The sequence below is a fragment of the Cinclus cinclus genome, chromosome 3, assembly GCF_963662255.1.
Source record: "Cinclus cinclus chromosome 3, bCinCin1.1, whole genome shotgun sequence".
NCBI lineage: Eukaryota > Metazoa > Chordata > Aves > Passeriformes > Cinclidae > Cinclus > Cinclus cinclus.
Window position 1 is genome coordinate 102,003,010 of NC_085048.1, and position 13,110 is coordinate 102,016,119.

At 35.4% G+C, this 13,110-nt stretch overlaps 1 protein-coding gene across 1 annotated transcript in view; it reads right to left on the reverse strand.

The window, feature by feature from the left end:
* The window catches only part of KIF16B (kinesin family member 16B), a 134,180-nt gene that overhangs the window by 76,466 nt on the left and 44,604 nt on the right, over window positions 1-13,110 (reverse strand). Inside the window, exons 14-18 of the mRNA XM_062489051.1 lie at window positions 6,660-6,779; window positions 6,070-6,121; window positions 4,690-4,827; window positions 1,316-1,398; window positions 622-710 (exon numbers count right to left, since the gene is read on the reverse strand). Coding sequence (XP_062345035.1) covers window positions 622-710; window positions 1,316-1,398; window positions 4,690-4,827; window positions 6,070-6,121; window positions 6,660-6,779 — 482 coding nt within the window. The remainder of the gene's footprint in view (window positions 1-621; window positions 711-1,315; window positions 1,399-4,689; window positions 4,828-6,069; window positions 6,122-6,659; window positions 6,780-13,110) is intronic.

The window sequence follows — 13,110 nt, forward strand, 5'->3', positions numbered from 1 at the left end:
CCAGAAGTTAGTACCACCACCTGTCCAATCTTCCTAAATTCTAAAGGATAAAGACAGATTCCCAAGTAAAACTTGAGAATAAAGCTGCACTCTCCAAGGATATAATTCAATTTACAGTCAATTTTTCAAAAGCACACAGGTAGTTAAATTGCCTCATACTCAAAATACAGGCCCTTGCTATGGAAAAAAAATTAGAACAAAACACCATCAGTTCTCTGTAAGTTGCTTTAGGAACAGCGGAAAAATAACTAAAAACAGCTTCTCTACCTTAAGCATTCTGTGTCATTGTAATGGCATAATAAAACTTTTTTCTTGTATTCTTGCATTTTAATTTGGCCACTTACTCAGAGGTAGTGGCAGAGAACATAAGACAATCACTTCTCAGCCTTTTTATGCTTATATTAATATTATATTAATTCAAGAAACCTTAATTTTCAGTTCAAAATGCATTTTTCTCAGGAAAAAATAGTTAACTTGTAAATCTGAAGAAAATACAAACATAAAATTTGCCATGTCATTATTTTGCTGAACTGCTTTAGTCATAATGCTTCTGGAACATTTCAAACAGCTAAAATGAAGAATTGTTGGAATTATAACAACTGTATTTTAGAATATACTCACCCTGGATTATAAAGCATAACTGCTGACAGATTCTCACAAGATTTAGAAAGATCAGTCATAGACAAACTGAAGGAAGACAGCAGTCCACTCTAACAGCAAACCACAAAATGAAAGAATTAGACAAGCCTTACAAACTCTTACTTTGATGAAATATTATCTAAAGTACATGAAGCAAATGAAAAAAGGCATCATACAACAATCAAGGCATGTTGTTTAGGGCAAATCTGGGAGGAAACCTCTGAATGGGGTCCCTCTAGGAAACAGAGTCAAGCAAGCCAGGCCTGGTGGGCCACAGGTGTGAGCTCCTAGTGCTTGTCTGGGTTTTGAGTACAGAACAGGTTTGAACAATTCCAAGAAAAAGGAAAAAAACCACAGTCCTGGGAACCTCTTTGCCTCAGCTAGCCAGGAAAACCAACCAAAAGCAAAGGAGAACTCTCTCCTGCTGTCCACTGCAGACAACACAGTCTGTGTGAAGGATGCAGGGGAGGAAGTGCAGTCTCTGATAAACTCTGCACCTTTCTCTCCCCCTTCACTCCTGGAACCAGCCTTAAAGCTACAGAACTCAATATCCAACACCAACAGAACAGACAGTTTGGGATATACAAGCATCATAAAGTCACCCCAAGACACATATCTATATTAGAAATGAAATTGCGAAAAGGTTTAAATTTACCAAACACCGATTTAGTCTCACCTTTCTTTTCTCCCTTAGCTTAGCAGCTTCTTTAGGGTGGTTAAAGCGAAACATGTTGGTTCTTCCAAGTAATATAACAGCACCTGATGAGAAAATTAGACACCACTAACTGACAACATTCTGCAGCTAAAAGTACCATGTAATTTTTCAGACATGCAACATATAAGCAAAGACTTCCATTAAGCAAGAACAAAATGAAAATGCATTTTGACAAATGTATAACCATGCATAGTCACAGTACCTTAACTGATGCATACAGTGTATTCCTTCCTCTTCCTACTTAAACAAAAACAAAACCCAGATATGTTCACACACTGCATGAATATGACTGACTCAAGGTCAATCATGTTCATGGAGTTCAGTTAAAGAATAAACACAGGGAGAGAGAGCAGCTACCCCAATTTGATCTATATACTCTTCAACGGTGAACTTTGGAAGCCACCAGCAGATGCAGATTTAATAGAACATCCATAAATGTGACCAAGAACAAACTTCTCCACCTGCTACTGATTGCTGGTCAGGTTTGAATCCCACTGCACTAAAAGCTCCAGATTTTCATTATTTGTACTGTAACTTTTCTTCTCCTTGTGGAACACTGAAGTTTATTGTTATTCAAAACAGCATTATTAGATATTAATACCCATCATCTACTTTCCGATGGAAGAACCTTGAATAATTCATACTGCTTAATGCACATCTATTACTGTATTTAATCAGTTAAGGTATAGGTCACAAATAAAGAGATTCTGAGCAATCCTTATCATATTTTAAAGACAATGGTACCAAGACTAATACTTCCCTACGAAGTATATTGTCAGTGATGTCTCACTACTGTCATAACATGGAAGTCTCCCAAATTCACCACCTCAGAATAAAGCATTTTTCTGTCAGTTGGTACACAGCATTTTTAAAAAGAAAAAGGACTCCATTACACTCACAGTATGAAAAAACTGTATTTAAACTCATCTCTACAAATTCTTACCATCTGATATATAATGTCCTTAGCAAGGAATGCTTCTCTTAAAATTAGCTTAATCTGTTCAAATTAGATGATCCAGTCTCGGCAAATAAATGGGAAAAAGCACTACAATCTCTTCTTGCTTTCTACACAATACCTCATTTTTGGGTCATGTTTGCAGTTTACCTCAGTCAAATCTCAAAAATAACTACCTTTCATAAATCTGTATGAAATTCCTTCAGTTACTTTCAAGTGAATATAAAAATAATTAATTGCAAGCATTTGTGATCACTTCACTAGGTGTAAGCAATGTAAATAAATTAATTACATTTTCAGAATTAATAGTTACAGATATGTGTCCCTAACTTCATAAATTTTATGGAAGACATGAGAGAGAGACTTAACACAAAGCACATGAGAGTCAGTCCTAAGTGATATGTCATTTGAATAACTCCTAGATATCTCTTTTAAGTACAGAATGGTTAACAGTTTGGCCCAAAGAAAACTTGTTCTAAGGTGAGGATATATTGAAGGTAAATGACAAACTGTAATTATGAATAATAACTCAGTTACCTTCAGAAATCCTACCATATGTTCTTTCTTATGACTAAAAAAATACTGTTAGTTCAGTTACACTTAAAAAACACCACATTAGCCAGAATTCACAAATGATCGAAGAAATCCATAGAAGGAAGTGGCAAATAATTACCATGTCTCTTATTATTTTTAAACTCCATGATGGTCTAAAAACTTAACACACATTTTCAAATGAACAGCAATTAATGATGAACGGAAACATTTAAATATATCAGCAGTTAATCATCATTACCTAAAAGTGGGTATTTAAGGACCCTGGGAATTCATGCTGTGAAACTAAATGATATCACAGCTGGGATAAATGGATTGCGAACGAGTCCTTAAACTAGTGATTTAATCGTTTTTCACACTTAATGTCACGGTTGCCACCTTCCTCTCAAACTCAAGACTCCTTACACACAAAAGGTCAGCTTAGGCAGCTGTTTTATACAGTTCAACAACCCTAGCAACCCTTTCTCCTTTGAGTTGCAAATTTTTGTCTGAAGAAATTCGTGAGGGAAAAAAGTCATGTTTCCACTTTTAGCAGTACAAAAATCAAGTTGTAATATGCATCTGAAAGAGGGAAAGAGGGAAAGAGCATGCAAACTTCTCCTTTCTTCTGAGGCACACTGAACATTTTCTGCCTGTAAAATGCAGCAGGATAAAGTAAAAATTATTAATCACAACTCAATTGTTATTGTTTACAGTGTTATTTGCTATTAATGTCAATGTTTCTGCTGATAAGAATTTAATCATTAGATTTACTCAAACTACGACCAAGGGTGTTGGGCGTGGCTTTTTTCCCCATTTGTAATAGAAACAAGCACATATGCCTGTCATTTTGCATGAAGAATTAGACACTCTAAAAAAAATAAAATAGAGTTAATGTCATCTCTCTACACTAAAACCCCTTGCTTTCTGCAAGCAGCCTTTATAGAAGCATTTGTTAGAGCTCAGAAAGGATGCAAAACTCCCCTTGCTTAACTTAACTGTGTTCTTTAGTTAGCCTAAGCCTACACTGAAAGCCTCTTTTCAGGGAAGTAATGTGAGGTTGTTTTTCAGCAGCTGAGCTGCCTCACAGCCTCACTCCTAAACAGGTCTTTTACAGCTCCTTGCTAAATGGGAAGATATTCTGGGTGCTCCTGGGAGATTAAGCATAGTGAAGCTCTCCTGCAGTACTCGCCAGCTCACTTGTCCCTCAATCATTTCCAGACCAAAACAAAGTATCTTTGTTCCCAGCTGTCCCGGATGCTTTTTAATTTCCAGATTTTAAAGCTTTTACATTAAAATTGTAATTCTCTAAACCTCCTATGTGCTACCCTTCCCCTTTTTGTAATTTTCTATAGCTGCAGGAAACAGATAGTCCAGCTCAATCTCCTGTACAAGAGAATTTGGCAGTAGTATTAAGCAGGACCAACCTGAAACTTGGCGAGAGGGGCAGGGGTGTCTCTGACATTATTTTAGTCCTGTAGAGACCTATATTCTTAACGTTACAGCAATCTGGCAATGGAGTTCACTTTGTGTAAAAATGAACAGAATCAGAGGGTAACTATCAAATCATAACCAAGATTATGGAGTTGCTTGGGTTCAGAATTTTTCCTTTTGTTTCTTTCTCTTTCAAGAATTTTCTCCCATATTGTTGCTAAGAAAATATAACGACCAGTACTTAGGAGAGACAAAAGAAGTTGCCGAGCTCAGGGCACTGAACTGTAGTTGAGAAGATGTGAAATTAAAACTAATTAAACAATAATTCCTTTATATACGTGCAGACTTTTTTCAGTGTTGTTGCCAGGAAGAAGCAAAGAGGCTGCCTGAAAAATGACATTAGGCTAGGTAATACCTTGGTTGAGGTGTGTGGGTTCTGTAATCTGAATACCATTCACAGAACACTGCGCTCCATTCAGTGGGATGAGGTTCACAGTACCATTGATATTTTCAAAGATGCAATGCTCTCTTTCCAGATCAAGACCGTGAAGAACTAAACACAAAGAAATAAGGTAACATAACTAGACTCCTCAACTAGTAAGATTAACATGCTAATAATAATTTATTAAGAACACATTGCACTGCATATCGGAGAGTGTATTTTTTCTCTATTCTGGATAATGTCCTAGACAATTTTCTTCCTTCATCACATCCTGCATGCCTTAAATATTTATTGTTTTAGTCCAGTGGAAAGAAGTGTGCTGGGTTCGTTTTGAGGGTTGTTTTTTTTTTTTTTTTTTGGTTGTTTTTTTTTTTGTGTGTGTGTGTGTGATGTTCTTTATTCCTGTGCTTTGATGCTTGGCTAGCAAATGCTCCTTTCTGTCCAATAAAAACCAGAAACATACAATTCACATATTTGTAGAAAGAGATTCCTTGACCAGTTTCATGAGGAAATAATGAAAAAGTGCAGACCTTAAGGCAACCATACTTAAATCTTAAAAGACAGGATATAAGATGCTATTGTAGACAAAAGGATAGCTGAGGTAAAGTTCTTATGTCCTATGACATTCAGGGCTTTTATCAATCAGTTATACTACATACCATTTTTTCTTCATATCATGTGATAATGTGTATGGTTCAATAACACAAGGCATCACAAGTTTGGTAGTTTCATGGAATTTATCAGAGTAATTTAAATCCAGGCAACTTTTGACCCATGAAAATATACCAAATTCAGTTATGTGACACTAATTCACACCCAAGAATTAAAGGATGTAGCTTACTTAATAAAACTGTCTTCCAGGAACTTATGTAAAGCTTATGTGATAGAACAGTCCAGATCTGGCAGTTAGTTGTGCTGGTAAGAAAGCAATAGGAAAACCAGTAGATTCTTACTGATTCTCAGAAATTTTTTAAACTCAAATCTGAAGTTCCAAGACTATCTTATGCATAACAGTATAACAATGCTGTCATTATACAAAGGTTAAGAGAATGATTTTGCAATAATTTTAACAGGTGCTATATAAAAAAGAACATATTTTTACAGGATGCTATTTCAAGAGAAATAAGAAATAAATTAGTAACAAGTATATGAATATACTTAAAGCCCACAAGCTATGCTAGAAGTCATGCTCTTTGAAGCTAATTCCATGCAATTCAGCTTTCAGATTTTCTATAATTACAATATACAAAACACAGAACAACTAACTTAAAAAGGGAAGAAAAACATAGGAAGATTAGAACATATAGTAGGATACTGGAAGAAGAAAAAATATAAGAATGCCAAATTCCATACCAATATCCTGTTCTGTTATAGCATCTTCTTGGCCAACATATGTTTGGCCCTCCTAATTAAGAGAGAAACAGACATTATTTCCAGTTGGGATCTCCTTATCCCCCCCGACAAGAATATAATTTATCCTTCCACTTTCTCAGGGTAACCTGAATGAAACATATATTTAAACATACATGAAAAAAAGGAATCATGTAGCATTTTCTTTTACAATACTGTAAGCAAATTCAAGTTTCAACTGTCCAGTGCAGAACCACTGTAGGTCCTTTGTAGTTTGGAGACAATCTAGAATTAGATTTTAAGGTCAAGCTTTATAACTACATGAATAACAAACCAATACACATAGACAAAACTATGAAACACCTGTATCTGGTTAATCAGTTGACTCACAGGATAAACCTAAACAGATATTTGCATTTCATAATTTCCAACCTCTTAAGAGCTTTTCTTACTACAGCAGAGAAGCATAGCGAGCTTTTCTTGCCATAGTAATGTAATAGCACTATATATAGATAGCAAATCAGTACTGCAATTTTTCTAATGAAAAAACCTCAAGGCATATAAAGGCTATGGAAACACAGATGTGCATTTACCTTCAAGTGGTACAAGATGATACCAGTACTGAGAAGATCATCATCAATGCCAATGAGATGAGGCAGTTCAGAATCTAATACAACACCTATCCCTTCTTTCCTCAGAGCCAAAGTTTGTTCCTATAAAGGACAAAAGTCCATTTATTAGGATGTGCAAGAAATACCCCTCTTCCCTCTCTTTCTAAACCACATTTAATGTAACATCTTCTCTGTAATATCAAATTAAAGAAAGAGCAACTTTTAACAATTTTTTTGATTTTACATTTTAAATGTGACTTTACATTTGTTAAGCATTCCAGGCTTGCTGTTGAGGAAATCTGCGAAGGAGTTATTTGAAGGAAACCAAACAGCTGAATTACAGCAGAGAAAGAACATCAATCCAGAGTGTAATAAAGCAACATTGTCTAAAAGCAAGCTATGTGCCATCTTTCACAACAGTAAGGAGAATTTCAAACTCCTCAGCATTCAGTACAGAATGAAGAAAAACAGAAAACCAAAAACTTTTCAGCAGTCCTTTAAATAAGCAGAACCTTGCATAATAAAACCCCAGACTCCTAACAATTCAGTAAACCTAAGCAGTTGAAATACTATGCAATGTAAGAGAAGCATTGCCAGTAGCAAATAAAAGTAAGAAATATTCACAGCACATAATTTCAATTCTTCAGAATTCCTTTGGGCCACATTGCACAGCCATCCATACATTTAATCATCATTCAGGAGGACTTCAAGTGGAAGATTTCAGCCTTGGATGTATGGTAATATATGGTGTAGTACACAAGAGACTATGCAATAAACAAAAAAATCATTTTAGTTTTGAAATAAGTTTTAGTATTTTGAAAGTTCAGTTTTCCTATTGTCTCTTAGGCCTGGAAGATAACAACAGCAGAGATTGTGAATGTGCAAACACACACAATCTTTCAAGACAAATGTGTTTTTCTAGGTAAAAGAGCTAAGCCCTGGCAATCCATGAAGCAGAGGCAATGTCAGCAAGTAAGTATTCCTGTGTATTACAAGGAGCACGCTTTTCTCCTGGTGCTAATAAAAATGGAAAAAAGTTTTTGACAGTTGTGTGACTACTCCTTTTTCAAGTCATCAAATGCCTTCTCCAAAGCCAAAAAGACACCACACTGTTTGCAAGAAAAAACAACATACAGATTGCTTTATGTATTCTCCCAAGTAAAGCAACTTGCATGCCAGCAATTGAGAGAAGGGACTCCACAAGGTGCTGATGCTGAAGTCAATTTATTGATTACATAGCTCAGTTTATATTGTCTTACAGCTTTGGGTAAAATTCTTTACTGCTCAGGCAATAACCACATTACATAACCACATCTGTGCACCTGCAGTCTTGCATGATTTCTTTTAGACAAGGCACATCCTCCCTTTTGCTTTCATTCTTAATATTTTCTGATTGATGCTCCCAAGGTTTCTGGCACACCAGGCACAGGACGTCCACATCCATCACTTCTGCAGAACTTTCTGCACTACTGCACAACTGCCCCCCTATACTTGCAAGTCTGAAGGAGAAAGTAGATGTAAAATCTCATTTTCCTGCAGAAAAAAAATGTTGTCAATATTGATACTGTCTAAAAATTCCAAGTATGGATATATCTGTACAAGATGAGATGATGACACGCATTAAAAAAACAAAACAAAACTGGGAAAAGTTACTCTGGTCATGGATGAATTAAAAAGTTCTCCAGCATTCAGGAAAAAAAAAAAAACAAAAAGCTGCGATTCATGTGCAGATCAAACGGTCACAATGCACCCAGAAATCCATTTTTATGATAAAAGAGTCACACATCATAAACCTAAAAAACACAGCTTAATTAATTTTTCAAGTGAAAAAGCAATTACAGTCAAAAATACCTATCACATATTAGATATTTACTGAGTAGCATCTACTGTTATACATAATTTATAAAGTTCCCATAAGACAAGGATGAAGACAAGACCCTGAGGACTGGTGACCAATTACTTCTAGCACCTTTGGCCCAAAGGAATTGATAAAAGATTAAAAGCTGAATATCTTCTCCACAATTTTCTTGTGGAAATTTTGCACAACAAAGCATTAACCAATGTCAGTGATGGAGGAAAAAATAAATATCCCAGGAGACAAAAAAAAATTATCACTGGGTGAGAAAAATAGCTCACAAATAATTAAGAATAGAGAAACAGTATGGTTTTTTATTTTCCAGTCTTTCAATATTCAACACATTTTTACTATAATAAGAAATTAATCATATATAATTGTGATTTAAAACAGATGCATTACTTTTTTATTCAGATCTAAAATGAAGGAATAGAAATTAATTGAGTTTCTAGAGTTATATTTTGCAAACAACTACCATTCACACACAGAATGCATCCTGTTAATGGAAATTTTATAAGAAATGTAGCAGAATCACAGCAGTAGCTGTGATTAGCTACAATATTTTTTAGTTTAATGTAGATTGTAAATAAGGTTTAGTAAATTGTATCTGAAAATAAAAACAACCTGAATCTTAATCAGATACCTGGAGTAACTCTTGAACTTTAATCATTCAGCTTAAAATTTAATTCCAAATTCAAATGCTTCTTCAAGGATGCCTCCAAATGCCAAAATGTGCACATTTTCCCCAAAATAAAATCACAGAAAAATCACCAACAATAAATCTTTATTACTTTGTTCTCTAACAGTGATAGAAAGAAAAGTCCCAAAAGAAGTCAAACTGTTCCTGAAAGAGTTGATTTCCAAACCCAGCAGATACATGGCATTAAAGAGACAATGCAAACAGAGAGGAAATAGGGGGAAGCAGCCTCAGCTGGTCATGCCATAATCGGCATGGAAGAAAATCCAAAACTTCTCTCACTGAAGTCAGAAATTTATATATGCACCATCACAGGAGTACAGAAAATTAGATTACTTAAAATCCACTGCAGCAGTTCTAGACAAGCACAGGAAGATGAAGGCTGTACTGCTTAATTACAGCAAAGAATATATGGTAATATAGGCAAACCCAATTCCCAGCCAGCTCCCAGCGCTTTAAGAGGGTTACACTGTTTGATTTTCCAGAGTTAACCTGTCCACAAAAAGAGAAAATGAGACAAAAGTGTGGGCAGGACTGTGATGAATGTGCAAAAAAAACCCAATGGGGGAAATTCCCAAACAAGCAGTGCTCACTTGATGTTTCTTATATGAGGAAGTAGAAAAGAAAATTGATCATCAAGAGTTCAAAACCAAAAAGCAACGAACCCCTTGCTATATACAAGGACACTGCAGACACTAATAATTTACATGGCTGCAAGAAATTTCCTGGAAAAAAGGTGAGAAAAGGAAGAGAGGTACTTGTGGACAAAGGCACAGGGTATCCATTGCCTGGGGCTCCCTAACTTAAAGAATCACCGGCACAGAAAGCACAGGGTGTTTTCCGGAGAAGGATTGCTATCTGCTTGCCCTGTTTTATACTCCAAAATTGAGTGCAGCTGAATAAACCATAACTCACCTACCTAGCTTATATAGCTACCTAGTTTATTCCCATCATTTGAGTGGTATAGTCCTAATGCAGGTTTTGAATAGATTAAAAATAGCAGGATATAAGAGGAATATACTTCAGATAGACTTCTGTTTACATAAATTATTGGAAAAACTCTAGATATAATTCTTCTCAAAATGCTACATAAACAGATTGACTACTCCTCTGAATTTTCAACTGCACTGCATGCTAATTATTGTATTTAGAAAGATGACAGTCAACTACTGAAGTTGCACTCACAGTATTAAGAGGCAAGTGTAGCAAAAAATCAGTAAAGCTGCCAGTAAGCCCCACAAAACACAAGAAAACTGATTTGACTGGTTCTGTAATTAAAGAAAACTTGAGGAATTTTACCTCTGCTTGAAATGCCAGCAACATTTCTCCTACCTGAGGAGAAACAACTGAAAAGTGACCTCCTGTGTCACAAATACTGTGCCCAAACACCATAACAAGTTAGATTACACTCAGGCTCTCATCCATTATATAATGTAAAATTATTTAAAATATTTGGTCTGAACTTGGTAATAGCCAGTTTATACTCATGCCCTTTGAGTCACTATCGACATTCAGATGAAATAATAATTTTCTTTCTCCAACCCTTATTCACTGATATTGCCAGCAGTGGTATCTATTCTTCTTATTGTGGTTATACTACACCAAACTCCAAGCATTTCCCCCCAGGAGATGATGAGGCCCACCACATCCCAGCATTTAGCACATCCTTTCTCAAGGTCTTCTTTGCTGACTTCCACACCGCGTTCCCAGTGTATATACAGTTTTGCCAGCACCATGTACACCTCTCCTTTCCACGCACTGCACACAATATCTATCTGATCCTTCCAGATTCATGTGTCTTTCATGCAGACGTACTGTCTCATGACAGTAAAGTCTCATGCCCTCCTCCTCCTCTTCCACAGTGTATTAACTCCTTTGCATTGCAAACTATTTACCATCAATGACTCTTCTGTTATCGTTAGACCCACACAATCCTTTCTCAGATGCTCTGCTAGAAAGATTAGCTTTAATACAGCAAACTTCACCCCTTAATGCATATAAAGAAACCATTAAACATGATTAAACCCATAAAATGTGCTCCAGGACTACCTCCCTAAAACCCATACAACTACAAACCTCCCTCCCCTCCTATACCACTGCTTCCATCACATCCTCTGTATAAACATTTTTCTTATGTTTATATCCTTACTTCCACAACACATAAATAAGGAAATATTTTCTTATACATCCCAGGGTCAATTGCTCCATCAACATCCACCAAGATGAGAACCAGTCCCATGCTTTTTCTAGCAGGGATCACTGTTACATAGAACTTGATCCAGCACACACTGAGCAGAAAAACCAGGATCAGCCAGCTCAAGAAAAAAAATCACAGACTACAGACAACATGATATTCATTAAATAGGAAATGACTATTTAAAATCCAAGAAATTTACAGGGAGTTATGACTATGATTTTGGAAGACATGGCAGAAAAACGACACCATTACAAGGAGGTCTTCTCAAGAAAAGCAAATTAAATTTTCCTCAATAGTCCAGCAAATACAAGCTGTCCAGAAGGCAGTATCAGTCAAGTTTTTGATTCTTTCCACAATTCACTTCAGCATAACAAACATAAGTCAGAGCAACAGTTCTGAACTTAACATTTGCATTTAGCTTTAAAAGCTTAGTTCCAGAGTAAAATTTTAGCAAATTATTTTTCATTTGTTTTATTTTGAGAACAGAGTTTATAACTACTTTTCTGGAAACGGTTGAAGGTATAATCACCTTACCTTCTTTCCCAGACATTATGTGTTAGGTTGTACTAGGTCAGTTAAAGAAAATATAAGCTGCCACTTAGGTGACACTTTTAATGTGAATTAAAGGCCTATTAAAAGGTCAGAAATCATAAAAAATATATTCCATTTGATCTCAAGGCAAACATTTGAGGATGTTACAAAAAGGCAGGATAAAGTGCCCTTTAGAAACTATCAGTTTGATTTTGCGTACCCAAAGCATAAAATAATTGGTGTGTTAAGCTGACATAAATAGCACTAGCAACACGTTTTCCATCATAAAGTGATTAGGATTTTTGATACTATTCTTTTGTAATAGGTAAACACAGCTGGGGAAACTGAACTTAAGAAAATGTCTTCCCTTTATTCTAACTCCCGTGAAATAGATCTCATCTAAAAATATACTCCAATTCTATCATTAATACTATGCAAGATAAGCATATAAAAATACAGATATAAAAACTGTATAATTATACATGTATACTGTCAATTGGTTTGAATTTTCTAAATGGAATAATTTCTAGTAAAATGATTGAAAGCCAGGAGATACACAGGAAATGCCCATGTCCTTATATTACATGTAATGAAACTACAGTTCATTTCACAATTTTAATAATGAAAGGAAAATGAACAAATCATTCTAACTTGCAACGGCCCAGTACAGTAATTAAACTGCTTTAAAGGACAACATAAGAGGACACCAAATGCTTCAGCTTTAATTGCAGTACAATGACCTCAATTTCAATTATACACAATAATGAATCACACATACAGATGCCAAACAAGATCACAGCGTCTTTAAAAAGGTAGGTTGAAAAAGAGGATAAACACAAAATAAGGGGAAAGGACAAGATGACAAGAGTATAAATCCAGAAATATAGTCAGAGGAAATAGGCACCATATGAATCAAAGGGAAGTGTCCTTTAAAAATAAATTAAATAAAAGCAACCTACACTGAGATATCTATAATCTGGCATCAGTTCCTAATATCACAGTCAAAAGAATTATCATATCTAATTAAAAACAAGAATACTGAAATAATATTTCATAGCCAAGATAGACTTCCCAAATATTGACTGAAGGGTAAAGTTCCCATCACTTCTGTTGGTATGTTCAGCAAAAATTGAAAATAAAAATTCAGAAGGGA